The following is a 19,254-nucleotide window of genomic DNA, read 5'->3' as shown; positions in this document are numbered from 1 at the left end:
TTTATACAGTCGTATTAAGACTGGAGGACCAGAACCGTCCGGGGGAACTATCTCTTAGGAACTTATTTTTATTTATTAAGACAGACTGTGATAATTCTGCATTATTTTTTTTTCTTGAATTATTTACTTTGAATTCCTCAATTGTATTCTATTGTAGAATGCCCTCATTGTCACTGCTGCATTTAATACGAAAATAATTGTTTATTTTTCGAAATTTTTTGTGAAATAAAATCTTTTAATTAACTCCTTTTTCAAATGTTCTAGTCGTGTACACTTGACTTAGTTAAAGATGTGCCCACTAGAGGGTAACAAAAGATATACATATGTAGATATAGAGATATAGAAAGGTTATTGTAGGCACTTCACTAGAGCGCAGATCCAACAAATGTAACCTTAAATTTCAAGGAGTAATTTGAATAAATTAAAAGAAGTTAGTTTACTTTTTAATTTAATTATTGAGATTTTCCTTATTTTGTCCGTTGATTGGTGACTCATAAGTTTTGTTTACCCAACAATATTTCAATTTTACTTACGGTAGCACACGCAATCGGTTTAGTGTAACACTTAACTAGGCGTAAGCACCAACGGACAACAGAGATGTACAAAGAGCAGAAGTAAGTATTTAGGACTGGATGCGTCACTAGAAACATCCGAATGTGCTTTAATCTGCAGTCAGCGATATCAATTTAAGTACAGGACATCAGAAGAACCAATTGCAAAATCAAATTTTTGCAGAATTACTAGCCCTGGAACTTGTAAATATTTCTTTGTCCTGTTGATCAGGTAAAATATGAAGATAAGGAGACTATTTTGTGAGCCTATTGTTGAAAAGGATTTAAGTGATGAATTTGGATAGATTTCACAAATATTTATTTTGTAAGAATTTAAAGTAAGTAGATTACATCGTCTTTGATTACTAATTTTTAATAAATTAAAAAAAAAAAAAAACTGAGGCTGTGTCATGGACCCGGCCGTGTGTTGTACGTAGATACGTTTACGGAACGGGTTATATCTTTTATAATATAATAATAATATATTATTATTAAGCAGCGGTAAGTGTTTTTCTTTTGTTAGCTTCAATGAGCGCAGAAACCGTAGACGATCAGACACATCACACTTATGTCCGAATGGATTGTTGACAAACGTCGTAGTGAAGCGTGCACTAGCTGTTGCCCAATGTGCCTTCATAATCGACGATCGAACACAATCTATGCCTATACAATCCGTTGTCGATGTAGAAGCGATTTCATCATCCACTTGCATAATCCAGCTGCAGATGTTCTGACACCGTCGTTGATCCGCTCGGCCGCATTCATTCTTTTACGTTCCCGGCACAGCTTGACTCGGTCATATGGTCTTTTATTATTACCATTCGATTGTTCTTGAGAAGCCCTTTCCAACCGTATACGATCTCGGTATTTGGTTTTGTCTTTTCGATGCGTATAGGCCGACATTATATATTTTTGATAATTTTTTTTTATTCTAACATCTTATTATATTCACTGTCACTATTTTACACTAATGTTTTGTATACAATCGATAGATTGTGACGACAGCTGACGATTAAAACTTAAACGAACATCGTAGCTTCTCCGAGTCAAAAGTTATACTAATTGCAAATCTCGATACGCAGCAAAATGATCTCAAAATGGCGGCGCTTCCCCCTCCACCGCGCGCGATGCGTCACAGTCCTCGCTTATCGTAATGAATTCTTTGATCCTTTAGCTATCCAGTGGTCTAATTTAATTTTGGATGTAGACGATAGATTCGAAACTATAACGCCAAACTGTATCCCCCAATTTTGTTATCATTAGTTTTTTTGGATTGCCTCCATATGATAGCAAATTTAAAGACGTATTCACGTCAAAATGAAAAATTCCAGAGACAACAAAAAATTCTGATCATATGTCATAAACGCATTAAGAAGAGAAAATCAGAATGCAGGCAGAGTTCGCATCTAACTGTGAGTTACTTCCAAACAAATAAAGGATAGGCATTCAAATCCTCTCATTATTTTTAAAAATTCGAACTAAAAAAAATATCTATACGGTAATACTTAAAATTTTAAACAAAAATATTCACTTTCTTAAAAAAGAAGAAAATCTATAAAGAATTGTACCTGGTTAACTGAATTCATTAGAAACCATAACTTAGTAAATTCAATATTTCGTTTTCAAATAAATGGTCAAATAAATTAATATTTTATCCCAAAGTCTTTATTATTATAATTATTGCCACCACTATTACCACCACTAAGTTTATTTTGATTTTTATGATTATTTATTTATTTTTTGGCATGACTTTCAAATAGCATAGTCGCTTTCCTCTGGATTCACAAACCGGAAAATAATAATTATTTTTTTTTAGTTGATATATTAATTCGTTTTGATATTCCGTAACTTGTGATCTTGATTGAAGGATTCCATCTGAGAAGGTGCAACCAGCTAACTAGAGAGATCTCAGAATGTTGATGAGGATCTGCAAATTAAGAGATTGGAATATGGCAATTAACTACAATGGAAAGAAATAATCCAAGAAATCAGATATATCCGTGAAAGATACAGTGATTTCTCGACAATCAAAACTGAATTTTGATTCTGCATCGGCAACTCAACGAACTAAACGATAAATATGAATGATGGCGCGTCTACGAGCGATATCCGGTAAAATCTTAATTTTGGAAATTTGACACGATCGCGCAGTTAAAAGCTGAAATGAAGACAGGCTGATTTACGATATCTCTTGATTGATATGATTTACTCTTATGTTTAAAAATTGGGCCTGGGAAATGTAGCATTGAGGTTGTGCGCGGGTGCAATAACCAAATTAACCTACTCAGCATTTTACTTGCACTTAGACCTTAGAACAACCATTGAAAATTTTAAATTGAGTTTTTTCGCTGGAAATACATGATTTCCGGTCTCGTTAAGTTTGAAAGAAATATCTGATAAAATCTTTCGACCATTCTCTTCAATACTTCCAATTGCCTGCTGTTAACTGTAAGATGAGGTAAAACAAATCAGAAAGCACTATTGTTAATAATAAACTTGAAAAATACATAAGTGTTCACTCACGCATCGCTCTGTCGCTCACTTATCGCCGAAGAAAGAGATCTGCAGCGTTTCAATCTGGCCTGAAGTTTATGTAGTTCACTTAATTCCTCATCAAAACGATAATTTTGACGCTCAATTTTTTGAATAAAACAGTCCAATTTCCTTAAAATTCTAATTTTAACATAATAATGTTTATTCCAATCCAAGTTCATTAAAACACTTTTCAAATAATCAAATACTTGAATCTGACGGATTAAAAATATTTTAGTTTCATTCACTATCTTGCGTGTTTTGTTGTAGAAGATTTTATCTTCTACTTTAGATACAAACAGCTGCTTGGTTATGGTACGGATAACCTTTATAAGGTTCCTTACACCGTCCAGATAATAATCTAACATCTCGGCCTGCAAGCAAAGCACCAAATTTTCAACTACAATAATTTTTATATTTTCAGGCAAGGCGGTGCTTTTTATCATTAGTAACGGTGTCAAAATGGAGCTTAAAAAAGTATCCCAATCTCCTTGCACTCAGAAATGCCCTTAATCGAATTTTTATGGAAAAATATTACCAATATTTTTATGGAAAGAGGTATGTAGATCTTCATGGTGCACTCAGACGTAAAAATTTAAAGAAGTTCGTAGAACATTTTCTATAACACCTCAAAGAAATGCAACTTCCTTTACAAAAGTTGCTGAAACCAGTGTCTATTTTGAACGTTATTATGAACATTAATTCCAAATTAGTGGGGCTCTAACTTCTGATTGAACGTCTTTCAAATACAATCATTACTTGTGACAATAGTTTATTCTTTTTTGATCAGGGTATTTTGATGTAAAATGAAACAGACAATTTTGCTTCTCATTGACGAACTTGAGACTATTTCATCTACGGAACCTTACGTGATGAAATAACTCACCCAGGTATGTAGAGAAGTTCTAGGGAGAACTGCGGGTGATGGCAGTTAGAATTCCTCTCCTTGATATCATTACATCATTCTCCTTCAATGCTTTCCTTAAATTATGAGATTTTGGGACGATTCTGTATACGGCGTATCTCCTCCAGCCTCTGGTATCAGGATTTCTAGGTAAGCCCGAGAATGAGTAGGAGCGAGTTATAAACACTCCCTGGTTAATAGAACTTTTTGCCCTCCGCTCCAAGAAACTGTGTACCTTTCGTACCCATGTAGACTTTCTGGGAACGTTAAAGAATTTTCTTCGAGAGGACGTGTGATGCTTCGGAAACGTTGTACTCGAAACAGTGCTTTCCATTTTTCTTCCTAATACCAGAAGATTGGACTGAGCTACAGTTTATCTATGGGTTTGCTTAACCCAAGAGGTTGAAAATCAACTATCTCTATAGACGCTTATTGTATGAGTGATGGAGTGATAGTGTAGTTTGGCTAGGGTATCCGCAGGGCGCCAAGAGCTCTGCAAAGATATCAAACATGAGACGAATGGAGGTTAATTAATGTGAACAATCCAATTGTGAAGAAACATTGAAATTTGTAGTTATAGAAAGTTGTATGTTCGTCCGTGTTTGGGTTCAATTTTGATAAATATTTAGTACCTTTCAAAATCTTCTGCACAACTGTAAACAAGCAAAAAAAAAAAAAAAAAATTTTAAAATGCCGCTAAGAATCGCGAATCATAACATTAAAATAATGGTTTTTAGTTTTTATTGCGTCAAGTAATTTGCTGCAGGAACTATTGTTGTTCTTAAGAACAATACTTCATCCATTTAGTTACAACAATTCTTACGAATTGTTAATCGTGAAGTCTGTTGGTTTTAGGGCGACATAAATAAGCCCTTTTCCTGAGTTGTCATAACTGTTTTGTGGCGGTGAAAATGTTTTTGTGCCTTTATCAACCTAAAGAATTAATCTAAATAATTGTTTACCTTTATTTTTCCTTTGTTCTTATTAATCGAGTTCACTTTCTTGGATAAAACAACAAGTGCGGGTAAATATTTTGGGTCCCAATTATTCTCTCTTACAAGTTTTTTGACTTTATGCAGTTTCTTATTTAACACATTAACTTCTTCATCTGAAGCTCCAACTATATTCTTAATTTCCTTACGCGCTAAGTAAGCAAGCTGTTCTTTCTTAAGTGGGGAAAAAAATTAGTAACGAAAATAATAATAAAAAAGAAAAGATAAGATAAATATCTAAGTTATAAAGATGTGAAGACAGATAATTTACAGACAGATAATTAAAAAACAGACTTTGAGTTTATAATAAAGATCTCATCTGATCTCGTGCCGGGTACTCCCGATTTGACACCGCTAGATGTTTTCTTATAGAGAGTATTAAAAAAATAAGTTTTATGCGCTCCAATGACATCAGATGAGGGGAAGAATATCTGAGGTCTGCAGAGCCATTCTACCAGACCAGATACAGAGGCCATTTGAGAATGTAGATGTGCTTGCGAGCCAGAGGAGGCACCTTTGAAGACACAGTACATGCTGCACTAGATTAGGGCGATAAATAAGTTCTCGCCTTATTCATTAGCTCTTCACAACCTGTTAATTTGAAAAGTTTATTGTGTAGTTCAAGAAAATCTGTGATTTATTCACATATTTAGAATATTTTTTAATTAACAAAAGAATAACACACAGATCTAAACTCGTTAAACGAAAATTCTTTCTTTCGAAATTAGTACCTAACACTCATATACCATTTTCTTCTTTTTATTTTATTTTATTATAATGTAAATTTTATATTTTTGAATACGCTTCTTAATTAATTAATTATTAAATTACACGTTTGCAAAAGATGTTACTGGATTTGATGTTTTTGATCAATTATATTCTTATGGTATGTGAATTCCTTTCATAATGCCGACGCAGTTTTGACCCCTATTTTTTGCAATTAATCAGATTTCTGCTTCAATTTTTAAAATAACCACTATTCATGATATAACTTTCGAAAGGTGTTTGTATGTTGATGTTTTTCATGAGGAGTGTACGTTTTAAACTTACATAATTTTTTTTAAAAAATAAAGCAGAAATGAGATTTCTACTATAATGCTGTTTCTTATGTTTGGGCCACTTAGTGAAACACTTGATATTATTATTTTGAAATATAAATTAGCTTATTTGAAAGAAAATTTAACCTTCTTTCTAATGAGCTTATTGAAATCGCTTTAGCTTTAGTAGTTTGAGAAATATAGGCAACTGTTTGCTAAAAAGTAGTTGTACCTTGAAAAAAACATAAAATTAAAAATATCTATAAAACGGAGCAGAATCGAGCCATAGTTTACATAGATTTTTTTGTTGCAAATGATGCCCAGAATCACCTCCCGAAATTTTGTCCATTTCTTCGAGGTGTACAGGGTGTACACCCTGTATAACAGACTAAATATTCAGACTATAACAGATTTCAAAAAAGTACTCGCGATTTGTCAACACAACGAAAGTGTTTTGGCTATACTAGAACCTTCAGTTAGAAGAAATTTGCGCTAGATGTCCGAATGAGTCTCAGCTACAGTGAGCAGAAACTGCGAACTTAGACGCTATTTGCGCTCTGTTGAAAATTCCATGTTCGACGATGATTCAAGTTTAATTAATTTTTCTCGTTAGAAAGTGTGTATATAGTAAAGGATATTCGAATCAATATCAAAAATTTTTTTGACTGCTCAGACGAATTGACATTACATTGAAATCGCCTATTTCTTTAGAAAAACTCCTATAAAAGAGTGGTGCAAACAACTACTACGCCATGATATGACAAATAAATGAATAGTGATTACCTTAAACTGAAGGTAGGCCAAATAGACGGAAATCTCGGCGATAGAAGGTTTCTTCTTTGTCTGTTTCCTCAGTTCCCGCTGGGCAAACTTGATGAACGCTATTACTTCTTTATTCCTGAACGATTCTTCCTTTAATTTGGCTTTCTCTTCGTACATATCATCCCAGAAATAAATGCATTTCTTCATTTTCTCCAAATATGACGCTTCATTGCAAGGTGAAGCAAAGGTGTTTTTGTTTGTATACTCCGGTTCCTCCAATGACTCGATTGATTTTTCCTTATTTAATTCCTTCGTTTTGTTTTTATTTATTTTAAACGTGTCCCAACCTTCTTTCTTATTAACCTCATCCTTGCCTACCAAGTCTATTTTGCTGCCTAACCATTGTCTTTCCATGCACTTCAAGAATTTCAGTTTTTTTATCTGTTCCTCTCGGTTTGGTTCTTCCTTTGTGCACATTCTCTTCATCTCCTTCAAAAAATTAACTTTACTCAACAGTTCTATTTCGTCCAAATCTCTCTCCCATTCCATCTGAAATTCCAAACGATTCCAATTTTGTTTTTCTTCTATGTCCAACATTTCTGGGTCCTTCAAGGTATCTGGCTTTTCCTTTCTCTTCGAATGAATTACTTTAACTTGATCTTTTATATCATCGGTATCTGAATCTTTTCCTTCCAAATTTGCCTGTGTGCTCTTTTTTATTTCTACATTTTGTTTTTTCAAATCTGTTTTAGCATTCCTTATCATCCACATCCACCATTCCATGTCCACCTTTTTTCTGTTTTCCCTTCTTTTCCTTTTATGTAACTTCTCTGGACGAAGTCTACCTCCTTCAGGAACCCTCTTTGTAAGAAGCCTCAAGTGTTTGGAAATAAATCTTTTTTCTTTCCTCTTAAAACCATTCATTTCAAGTATTTCTTGTTTTCTTTCCTTTTTGCGTTTTTTCTTTTTCTTTAGGTACTCTTCAAAAATACACTTTAGAAAGCCGGTGAACTTAACCTTCTTATTAGGTTTAAAAGACTCCGCTTCTTCTATCGGTTTCTCTTTTTTTTGGTCTGAAACTCTACTTTTCAAATTTTCGTCTGTCGTAATTTTTCTAATACTCATCAGTTTCTGTTTCTGTTTCGATGAAGTATTGAGTTCTGATTGATTGGTTTCGAGGAAAGATTTTTCCGAAGGAAAGAACTCGTCCAATAAAGTTTTTAACTCAACCGAAGGCTCTGAAGGAGGTTGTTCACTTATAGTACCTTTCATTTCAGGGAGATACCTTCTTTTACTTCTTAAGGACGGCTGTTTAAGAAGCCTGTTATAGTCAGCAACCTTATAAACTTTAAATTCTTTAGGTAGCTTAATGATGGGTTCTTGTTCTTGCTTTTCGACAATAATTTGTGCTGTTTGTTCATTTTGGGGTTTTCGCTTTTTTTTTTTAACATCTTTTACTTTAATCTTTTGGACGATCTTTCGTTTTTCCTCTTCATCGCTTGATTTTGAAGATGACAAGCTTGAAAGTTTCATTTTATTTCTTTCAATTTCTACTTCCGGATTTATGGTCTTTGTCTTTAGTAAGTCATACCTTTTAAATAAACTTTTTTTTTGGTGAAGGATTCCACGGAATATAGGCTTGGATAATAAACTGTGCAACTTGCCGTGATGGTTCGTTTTTTTGTACAATGGTTTGGAGAAGTCCTGGTTGTTTATCAGAATCTCCCTCAAGATCTTTTTTAATTGTATAGTTTTTGATTTACTGAGCTTTATTTTACGGAGTTCCTTTTTGAAATTTTGACATTTCTCCTCCAAATCTCTGTACGGTTGCAACTTAGCGCCTCCTTTCTTGGACATTGTTTATTTGTTTGAATAACAACCAAGGAGGAGATATTGTTCACATTTCTTATTGAGATATATGTAGGCCTAATGACAGTTTGCAAAATAATTTCAATTAATTTCTGTTCTATGTTTTAGTCTTACCTAGATCCCTTTTTTGATTGGAAACGTCTGGAAAACACAAAATTATAAACGATAATATATTTTATAAAATTATTTATTACTAAATTGCGTCAATACAAGACGCCTTTTTTTTTACTAGAATTTTAAATAGGGGTCTTAAAATGGATGTCTAAATTCGTTCAAGAAATTTTCAATTTAAATATTTACTATATATATGTTTAAAAAATTGTGGAATGAAAACTCAAACTACTTTTTTCTCAGAGTTCTAACCGAAAAATTGTCTTTAAAATCCATAAGTTTTAATCTTTTTAATTCTTAATATCAATAAACACTTGGTAAAAAAGAACATCGCAATAGTTTAAGGTAACCTATCCAAACTCCTGCCTAAAGACTACCAAATGAACTTAGCTAGAAGTATGCTTTTTCAGATTTAGGTGTATGTAACGAACCTCTTTATTTCTGCAGTCTACATAAAATCATTGCAGACAAAAATCTAACCACAAATCTGAGTTGGTAGAATTTCTGAGTGAGGGGTGGCGGCTCGCTTCCTTCAGTATTATCATTTTATTGTAAAAGCCTGTACTATTTTAAAGTAATAGTTCTTTTTTAAATTATTTCTAAGTTTCAAGAAAATCAATTAGTAAGAGAAAGTAATTTTACACTTCAAATCATTTTTGACTTTCATGCCCAACATAATTTTTTTTATCAATTTAACAAATATTTAGTAAAAAAATTCGTTCATAATTTACTTTTCTAATTAACATTTTATGTGGCAACTCCTACCTATTCGCTTTCGAAAAGAAAAAGATTATTTACTATAATTTTTTTTTAAATTGAAAATAATGAACACATTGTTAAAACTGCAATTTACCTGGTTAAAACTCTGAGCATCAATGATTAAACAGATTATTAAAATAAACAATGTGAATAAATAATAATCGATAATTTAATTAGTAATTCAAGTAGGTGTAAGCAATTACCAATTTGCATGACTTACTGATTTGTATACAATATTTTATAACAATATGTATATACCAGCGTTTTATTAGTATTTTTAATTTGAATTTTAAAAAGTAATCAACATTGGTATAATTTGTATAAGTAGGCTCCTATTGCATTTCTATTGGAAACAATTTATGGTTGCTTAGCAAGAGGCACTCAAACTCCTTATAAATTCCAGATGTGATTTCGGTGAATTCCCGAGTGTAAAGTACACATGCAATAGATGAAATTTTATTAATAGAATAAAGGCTATAATAACTTCCACTGTGATAAAATTGTCGCAATAAATTAATTTTTCTTTCATTGTTGTAATGATTGCTTATTAATTTTATTTTTTCCACACTTGGTGGAGGTGAGGGTTTTTCAATTTTAAGGAAAAAGGAAATTTCATAAGACTACATTTGATACGTCATTCTTAACAAATATCTGGTGGCCGATTTATAAACTACAGCTAGAGCTTGTCTAAAAGCTTCATTTTGGGAATTACTTTAAACTACATATGTACGTATAATAGTTGTTCTAAGTGAATGCTTTTGCTTAATAGAAAATTTAAAAACCACTCAGTTTGCTAATTTAAAAAAACTACGTTGTCGCGGATAATAAATTCCGCTGTAATACACATAATTGAGAAACATCTTTCACTTTCTATTACAGATGGCAAGAAAAATGAAGTTATTTTTTAGTACAGATTTTCGCTTTAACTTGAGACTGAATGTGAAGATAATACACTATCATTTCGTTTATTTATTGTTTTCTGATAAGGAATACTAATTAATAATGTTATTTTTTCAATTCACTAAGGTATTTAGCGTCATGAATGTTAACTGGGTGGCTGAGAAGGTTTTTGCCGACAGTTTGTGTTTGTTCATTTGTATATGAAAAAGTACTGTTTATATTATGTAGTGACTAAATTTTAGTATAGTATATATATATTTTTTTAAGAGTCTCTTGGGCAAGATGTACAGTTTTCACCTCTCCTTTCAAATTAATTGACTCTGGCCTTCTACGCCGGAAATCTTAAGTCACATACCGTAGCTTCTATGGTCGATTCATCGGGCTCTAAATAAAACTAATTTTAACGAATATATCTCTCAAATATAGTAAACTGAATTATCAGCAAAGCCTTTCTCAATCTGCGGAGGGCATAGAGAGAAGAAAACAAATATAAAAGGATATTTCTCAGTCAAAGTAAAAAAAAAAGAAAAAATCTTTGCAAGAATAAATATATTATTTGATTACATATGTTTTTGAGATATTTTGTTCCCATTTAACTTTCTTTTTTTTATTGGAAGATACACAAGTTGTACATAAAAGGAATAATCATATAACTAATAATTAGTGAACCTGTTATACCAACTTCATAAAAAATTATTGGATACATCAGTGCACAATACTAAATTAATTAAAAATACCAATAACAATGAACTTATTCTATCAATATATTTACCTGGTAGAATAAAAAAATAATTTATATTTTTTAAACTATTATTATTATTAATGCAACTTTAAGAGAGCTGTTTAAATTTTCGAAATTATACACTTCATTTAAATTTGTTTTTTGAAAGACATTCATGGTGCTGAGAAAGAAAGAATGAATCTAATCACTACTTAAATTGTACATTAATTTTTTTTTATCTTTACCTTCAATCAAATCAACGTTATAACAAAATTTACCAGTTATACTGTACTGTTTGTTTTGTTTACCGTGGAACAATTTCTGTCTGTGTATTATTTATAAACAAAATTCTGTAAACATCATTTATTAAAGTGCAATCTGCTGCAATCACTCAAATTAATACTGAGTTTTAAAAAATTCAGAAATCGAGATACTCTTGTATTCAAATGATTTTCACTTATTACAGTTGGCGTATTTGTAAGAAATGTATCAACGGCAATTCTTAACTGCATCACTTTTTAAAGTATATACAATTCATCTTTAGCTCTTTCTCCTTTAGTCTCTTTTAGCTGAGGTTAGTAACTTTTAACGTTTAAGACTCAGACTAGAATTCTAACAACAAAGTGTAAATAAAATTGGAATGCAAATTAAATTAACCAAAAAAAGTAAAATAAAAAAATAATGAACAAATAAATTGGAATAACGTTTTGCGTATCACAACGTCAATACACAATTAACCTGGAAAAAGTAAAAAAAAATTATCAGTATTAAAATTTATTTATTTTTTTAATGCGCCAAAGTTTAAACCTTTCAATTTTTTGATTATCCTGAAGTTATAAACTTATAAAGGGAATTTCTTTACTAAAAGAAGAAAGGGTAAAAAATTATGTGCTGAGATTTCACAAACTGGTAATGTTTAGTGTTAAGACTAATTGTAACAGCCCATTAGCACGATGAAACCTTTCAAAAAATACATCATACAGTCTACCAGTAAGGATGGTGACTGAAGATAAAACGAGGGCCTTTTCGCTCCTAGATTATTCATTGTTTTAGGCGAAGGATTATAATTTATGTATTTGTGACTACAATATACTATGAAAAAAAAAAAATTATTTTCAAAAAAAGATCGCCCAATTTACTTAATTCTATTAACGATAACGATTTTAAAATATTCAATATGTGCTACCAATAAATTAATAAAAAGTATATAAAAAAATCTTTACTATATTATAATAACAATGGTTATATTAAACTAGACCACAATAAAAATCTTTCTCTCTAGATTTCTGTTCTATAATTATTATATTTTATTGTGATATTATCCACAACCTCAAATTAATATTTGGAATAAGACGGAAATTGAACTACAAAGTTGCGGCGAGGCCTCGTTGTAACGCCATTTTCTGTAACGCTTTTATCTCTGTGTCGGCTTGTCTATCCTGTTAACATTGATTAAAAAGAAATTAGTTTATCTGATTGCTAGGTAATTTTAATTTTGAATTTTGTAAACTAGGCACACAGTGTGATAAATAATGTAGTGACATTGCAGTAATCAATACAATCAAGGCCACATAATAGCCTTTTTAAACTGGAAGATCTGCTCTTCATGTTCATTTCAAAGTAATAGTGGATGTTGCGATCACATAGATTTTCGACCTCTAATCGTCAGTAGTCACCTCAGATTCGCTGATGATTTAGTATTGTTTGCCAATACGTGCGAAGATTTAGGAAAAATGCTGATAGAACTAGAGGTAGCTAGCAGGACTAGTTATTAACCTTGACAAAACTGTTTTATTTACAAATCCCAATAATAAAACTAAAGATATTTCTCTAGACAATGTCAAACTAAAGTGGGCTAAAGAAACAGTTTATTTGGGGCAACTAATTAGTTTTGATGACAGGACCAGCAAAGAAGTAGAAAGACGAATTACGCTTGCCTGGAAAAAATACTGGTCATTGAAATACTTAGTAAAAAATTGAAATATTAATATAAAACAAAGAAGTCAAGTTTTAGAACGATGCATAATGCCCTGCCTTCTGTATGGTGCCGAAACATGGTCTTGCACAAAACTAAAACTAAATAGGCTTCAGACTACTCAAAGAGCTATGGAGAGGAGTATGCTAGGAGTTAGTCGGAAGGATAAAGTCAAGAGCACATTTATGAGAGAGCAAACTGGTTTGATGGATATTATAAGAAAGGTGAAGATGGCAAAGTGGAAATGGGCAGGAAAGCTGATGAGAGTGAAAGATGGTCGTTGGACAAATTGAATTACTAACTGGTCTCTGGAATTCAGGAAAAGAAGGGTCGGCAGACAAAAGAAGAGATGGGCGGATGACATCTTAAAACATGCTGGACCATCATGGACTAGGAAGGCGAAAGATCCAAGGATTGTGGAGTTTAATGGGAGAGGCCTATGCTCAGTAGTGGGCCTGGTTTCAAGAATTACTCAATATTATATTATTATTTCTTTTTGAAAAGTTATTATTTTATTTGATTTATTAATAACATGTATTATATATATATAAAAATGTACTATTCTGAAACCAAATAAATGGCTTTATTATTATTATTATTATTATTATTTTTTTTTTTTTTTTTTTTTTTTTTTTTTTTTTTGGCGCATCAACAGCTGAGGTCATTAGCGCCCGGAGCTTTTTCCAGTGCACTGCCGGCCTCCGGACAGTGTTCTCTCGTTACAGACAACACTGTCCATCACCGGACAGTGAGCTGTAAGAAGCTCCTAGGAAGAGAAAATCTAAGGGTCAGCTTCGCAAAAATCTTGTAAACAATCATCGATGTAAATTACCAAGGGTGTTCCATTCGCCTTTGATAAATTCCAGTCTTTTGCCATCTACATAATAGGTAAAAATTCGGATTAAAAAAAAAAGTCTTAGGTGTTCCATGAACTTTAAGACCCATGAAGTATGGTACAGTATGATTCAATTCCTTGTTAAAATTAAATGCCTATTTATTATCTCAGAACATAAAGTAATCAGTTCCAATCATTGCTTGTTTTCGACATCAAAATAGTTTGTGGGATTGGCAAATATTAAAGGCAAAAAAAAAAATTAAATATTCTAACCTCTCTAGAAAGAATTTCAACTTTATCTGAAGCCTCCAGCCACTTCATGAATGCTGGAAAATCTTGCATCTTTAAATAGGCTTTCGCTAAAAGTAATCTATTCTCCTTCCAAGGTGTAACCGACAATTCATCAGCTTTTGTTAAAGACTCAGCTGCTTCTGGATAAGTGGCGTACGGTACTTCACCGAACAATGTACCGGCTACTTTGCGTTCTACCCAAGTAAGACTAGCAACCTGTAGCAGATGCTTGGTTTTTAATTAACTGACATAAATATTAAATAGTTACAAAAGTTTCAGGACTGATTTTTGTTAAACTCAAAACATTTCGAAGCAATTTAAAGTCATAGAAATCAATTTATCTGGGTTAGAAAAGTAGACAACCTCGTTTTCACGCGTTTGTATTCAACACACTTTCCTCAAGCCTGAAAAATAAAATTAATTGTTGTCCACACTGCAATTTACATGCATTTTTTTTCGAACCTTAAGAATTATATTAAAAAGCAAGATAACTTTCGTAAAACAACCGGAAATGGAGAAGACATACAATTATGCAACGTTACTTAAATGATCAAGCGATTCTGTAAAATTTTAACCACGTACGCAATCTATGAAATTTTACTGAAATACTTAAGTCATTTTTCTGGTTCGTCATTAGAATTGTGGGTTTGTGTTTAAGATTAGGAAATAATGACAAACCAAGTAAAAATGTATTATTATATTAATTAGATCAATTATTTTTTAAATTTATTAGCACCCAGAATCTTGATCGAAGTATCAGTTAAAGTAGATAGTTTTCCACTTGGTTGACTGTTTTAACATCTCTTGACAACTTTTGATGCGCGAACCTTACTCAAAAAATCTTCCAAGACACGTCATTTCTTCCTCATATGCCATTTTTCAGTATATTCCAAACTCTCCACAACCTTTGAAAAGACTGAACAGCTAGACGATTTGAAATGAAAATTTGCCGAAAAAAGACAATAAAATCCAGGTATCAACAAACGGATAACGGAAGGTTATTAGTAAAGTTTTGAGTTTTTTAATAGCGTCTAGGGAACATTAAAACTATTACTCACCACACAATACAAAATGTCCCGGAACATTTTCGAATTTACATGCCTTTCACAAAGTGATATCTACAATTAGAAAATTCGTCCAATTCAACTTACCTCATATTTAAATCTTCCAAGAAGGTGATGTAAGGTAGGATCATCGGGTTTCAAATTTAATGCTTCCTCAACATGCTTCCTAAACTCTATTCCATCTTTTAGTTTATCCTTTGTTCCTTGAAACTGAGATCTTCCACCGATACAGATTGCATACCACTTATGGGCATCTGAAGATCGTGGATTAAGTTCTAAACAATGCGTAGCACATTCCAAACCTAAAAAAAATGAATTAATAAAATAAAATCAGAACGGCGCTAACGAACAGTTCAGCGACATTATGTTCCACGAAATTAAGGTGGCAATGGCATTCCTATTCTGAAGATCCTATATGCTTTTAGGATAAATAATAATAAAAATAATAATAATTTGTTTTTTTAGAAGGTTGGATTTACATAAAGCAATATTATGGACCTATGCTCATTTCTCTGCGTTGATCCACTCTTGGGCTGACCTCGAGTTCCAATTAGGAAGTGTCAGGAAAGGCAGAAGAACTGTTTCTGGGGCAGAAAGGTTACAGGCATGTCCCAGAGTGACTGTAGCCTTTTTTTCTGCAAGCTAATTCTCGCACACAAATACTGTCGGCCGTGACAGAGGCTCTGTAAAGGCAAGCAGTCAGGACTGGTAAAGCTGTAAGTCTAATTGTATATGCAGACCAGAACCAGCACTAAGAAAAGACAAAGCTAAATTGCTGTAGGATCAAACAAGATTTAAGATGGCTGAAAAAACTTCACAGAAGGAGGTGGTGTGATATTTCCACCTGTGTAATAACTGACAGCGATATGTTGCTGAAATTCCGAGTTAGAAAAAAAATCGCTTGATCGGAAGTTTAGATCTGATGAACGATTACTTTTTTAGTTTCCGTGAATTGTCTGAGTTTATTTGGGAGCTGAACTTCCTTCAAAAGTTCTTTTATATAACGAATCTATGCCGAACACAAAATTAGTAAAATATTCGAAGTTTAAAAAACTTTGAAGATGGTAAAAAGAAAAATTATTGTCTTTGGGAAGCAATTTACTTTTGTTTTGACATACCTTTGGCTATATAATCCTGTTGCCTGTTAGAATCGCCTTCTGACTCCATGACAATAGCCATATTATGGTAGGCTTTCGCTAATCGCCATAGTATTTCTGGATTTTCTGGTTCCTGAAATATTAAATTAAAATAGCACAATAATCCCACTGTGAAATCTAGTGCAGTCGCTCTATGCCCGGCATCTCTAAACCGGAATACGAGAAATAGCAAGGTGTTATTCTGTACTCTTGTAGAACCTTATGGGGAACCCTACTAGATGATAATGAATACAGTTCTGCTAGATCTGATTGTAAATTAAATACATACGAATTTGTTTATACCAACTTTTAAAGATTAAAGCGTTGACTTTTGGCGGCAGGTGTAGAAATAAATATATAAATAAATTAACAACAATCATACCTGCTCAACCATATCCATTAGAAGTCCTAAAACTTTAGTTTTGCCTCCGGGAGAACCATTAAATAAGTCATCAATGTCTTTGTATCTAGACAGTTCTTCATCCACCACATCATTTTCTTCTTTGGTTGTTAAACTTGACAACGAAGTATAAATATTATTTTGGTTAAGTTCACAAAGAGGGATAAATAATTTTAAAGTAAAAAGTAAAGTAATGCAAATTGTTACCGGGCAGGTGACGTGGACAGGGGCAACTATCAATCTTATTTCAATATCAAGTTCTCATATTAAACAAAATTGAAAATCCAAAGCCATGACCGGGAATAGAACCCAGTAACGCACTACATCTTAGCTTTGCGGGACCTCGCCTATTATCGCTCGGCTAAGATGGCGTCTTTATTAAAACTGTCCGGTAGGACATTTGTATAAGACTTGATCATCAAAAAGTGCACGAATATATAAAGAAACAAATCACCTCACATCCTCAGTATCCGAGAGATCGAAAAATTCATCATCAAATTCATCTTCAACACTAATCGTTTCATTTTCACCATCGTTCAATGAACTAGGAGTTCTTTCGCGTACACTTCTAATAATTCTTCTAGCTCTTCTTTGGGCATCTCTGAAATTCAATAAAAGATTCAATACCGTTATTTCATTTCAAAGATTTTCAACTAAACAATGTATATTGTGCAGATTCTAATTAAAGCTTAGATATTATTGAAGACGGGAATGTAGCCAAAGGCAGATCTAGATCAATGAACGAGTACTGTGAGGCCACCCTCAAACTTAACATGATTGCTACTATTTATTATTGAAGCTTCATTTGTTTTCATTAATATTAAAAAATGTAAATTTTAAAATATTTAGCACAATCTCGACAATTCAAATTTATTACAATACTTTGTAGAAACCATTCTTGTATTGCATGTGCAAAGTTTTACGCCACTCTTGGAGATGCTAGGGAATTTAATGCTGAAGCAATGAGCATGCAGCAAACATCTGCTTAAAACAAGGGCAGCAAACTATATACAGTTTGTTTTTAAACAGCTTACTGTTAATTTATAGGTCTTTACTGTACTAAAACTAGACAATAAGTACAAGTGTAAAATGTCAGCTTGTAACATAAGGACCAAAATATAACCAAATATATAAAAATCAAATATAAAATCATAGGCAACACAATCAGTATCAAAGATAGAAAAGTTGAACTTATAAATGTAAGAATAATATAAAGAGGAACACTTATATTAAATAAATCAACAGAAACCAAGGTAGGTCTAAACTTCCAAGGGAAGGATTCCAACTCCTTCAAAAAATAATTAACCCGGAAACTTTTACAGTTCAATATTATTTCTTGATTGATACATATATTTCTTTGTTATTTCCATTTTAATTTGAAATATAAGTTTTTTGATATTCAAATCTCAGTAGATTTGGCTTAGCAGACAGTACACTGCAATGGAGGAAAAGAAAAAGCAGATAACAATTATCCTGCAAGCTTCCCTATCCAACACACAATAAAAAAATATGTTTTACACAAATTTAAAGTTACAACTTCGATGATGCACGATTTTCTATTCAAGATGTAAAATCTGTCACAAGTAAGAGGCATAAAACAATATCTTTAAGGGTAACAAAGAATAATTCATTTGTCTAGAATAATTTAAAAACTTTCATATTCGAAAAAAGAATGTTGCAATTATAATATTCATCTACAGTAATTTCAATTACGTACTCTTGTGTGAATTAGAAAAATAATACAGTATGATACCTGATTTCTTCCAACTCGCGCCGCAACTGCGACACACACATGCCCAATTCTGTTACATCCTGCTGTAAAATTAATCTTCTCTTCTCCTTAAACAAATGTTCGTACAGAAACAACCCTGTAGCTCCTATAACCACACCAGCACCCACGGCGACTGCAAGCAGCCCCTGAGATCTCAAGAAATTACCATTCATGACCGTTCACCTGTTTTGGAAAAGCATAAAATTATGCAGTACACAAAGAATAGCCAGTAGATATTGTTGCGGTTGGCCTAAAGAAATCATGTTAAAAATAGAAAACTATTGTAAGCATTCCATATGGCAAAACTTAAATAGGAAGAACATTGGTTGTAATGAGAAAATTTTCTATTTCCTAATATGTCACAATGTTTTACAAGAATCTGTTGAAAATTATTTCCACCATAACAAAAAAAATCACATCAAAATTACTTACAAGTAAACAACTTAAATAAAAAAGATGATGATACTTTCATAATGTTTACTCAAGCAATCAACTAAAACAAGTCGGTATCAACTTCAAATTCATCATATTCTTAAAATATCACTTAAGCAACCTTTCTAATTAATTTATGAGCTGCAGCTAACGAGCTGTAAGCAGAATCTTCGACTATATTAGCTACCACTAGATCAAATTCACTTGTGATA

The 19,254-nt window shown here is 32.3% G+C and overlaps 2 protein-coding genes and 1 long non-coding RNA gene across 7 annotated transcripts; 1 reads left to right on the top strand and 2 right to left on the bottom strand.

Moving 5' to 3' along the window:
- Window positions 1-2,193: 2,193 nt before the first annotated feature.
- On the bottom strand, window positions 2,194-9,875 carry LOC141450663 (uncharacterized). Of its 5 annotated transcripts, XR_012456224.1 has the most exons (6): window positions 9,738-9,875; window positions 6,800-8,788; window positions 4,950-5,153; window positions 3,075-3,457; window positions 2,836-2,997; window positions 2,194-2,478 (listed from the first exon to the last, which is right to left on the bottom strand). XR_012456224.1 is itself a non-coding variant. In XM_074121289.1 (5 exons), exons 2-5 carry the CDS (start codon window positions 8,633-8,635, stop codon window positions 2,460-2,462), a joined length of 2,442 nt encoding a protein of 813 aa, XP_073977390.1. In that variant the 5' UTR covers window positions 8,636-8,788; window positions 9,738-9,875; the 3' UTR covers window positions 2,194-2,459. The 5 variants fall into 5 exon arrangements, 3 of the variants coding, with proteins under 3 accessions (XP_073977390.1, XP_073977391.1, XP_073977392.1); XM_074121289.1 differs by lacking the exon at window positions 2,836-2,997; XR_012456225.1 differs by lacking the exons at window positions 2,194-2,478; window positions 2,836-2,997 and adding an exon at window positions 3,970-4,640 and having other exon boundaries at window positions 3,321-3,457.
- Window positions 9,876-9,887: 12 nt separating this feature from the next.
- Window positions 9,888-11,835, top strand: LOC141450667 (uncharacterized). Its single transcript, XR_012456226.1, has 2 exons — window positions 9,888-10,243; window positions 10,397-11,835. It is a non-coding gene; the product is annotated as an uncharacterized lncRNA (long non-coding RNA).
- Window positions 10,950-19,251, bottom strand: LOC141450666 (regulator of microtubule dynamics protein 1-like). The gene is made up of 8 exons (XM_074121297.1): window positions 19,043-19,251; window positions 18,593-18,793; window positions 17,294-17,440; window positions 16,822-16,954; window positions 16,422-16,533; window positions 15,391-15,605; window positions 14,222-14,455; window positions 10,950-12,577 (listed from the first exon to the last, which is right to left on the bottom strand). Exons 2-8 carry the CDS (start codon window positions 18,781-18,783, stop codon window positions 12,503-12,505), a joined length of 1,107 nt encoding a protein of 368 aa, XP_073977398.1. The 5' UTR covers window positions 18,784-18,793; window positions 19,043-19,251; the 3' UTR covers window positions 10,950-12,502.
- Between the last annotated feature and the right edge of the window lie 3 nt (window positions 19,252-19,254).

Source organism: Rhodnius prolixus, unplaced genomic scaffold (genome assembly GCF_049639745.1).
Source record: "Rhodnius prolixus isolate KJV_2025 unplaced genomic scaffold, Rpr scaffold_8, whole genome shotgun sequence".
Taxonomy (NCBI): Eukaryota; Metazoa; Arthropoda; class Insecta; order Hemiptera; family Reduviidae; genus Rhodnius; species Rhodnius prolixus.
Note: the sequence above shows the minus strand (reverse complement) of the source record. Positions and strands in the feature narration are given on the sequence as shown.

Coding starts and splice junctions, on each gene's coding strand:
- LOC141450663 (XM_074121289.1), bottom strand. CDS start 8,635: ATGTCCAAGAAAGGAGGCGCTAAGTTGCAACCGTACAGAGATTTGGAG. Junction 5,154..6,799: donor TGGCCTACCTTCAGTTTAAG/GTAATCACTATT, acceptor TCCCCACTTAAG/AAAGAACAGCTTGCTTACTT. Junction 3,458..4,949: donor AGAACAAAGGAAAAATAAAG/GTAAACAATTAT, acceptor CTTTGCTTGCAG/GCCGAGATGTTAGATTATTA.
- LOC141450666 (XM_074121297.1), bottom strand. CDS start 18,783: ATGAATGGTAATTTCTTGAGATCTCAGGGGCTGCTTGCAGTCGCCGTG. Junction 16,955..17,293: donor TCGGATACTGAGGATGTGAG/GTGATTTGTTTC, acceptor TTCGTTGTCAAG/TTTAACAACCAAAGAAGAAA. Junction 14,456..15,390: donor TTGGAAGATTTAAATATGAG/GTAAGTTGAATT, acceptor CATCTGCTACAG/GTTGCTAGTCTTACTTGGGT.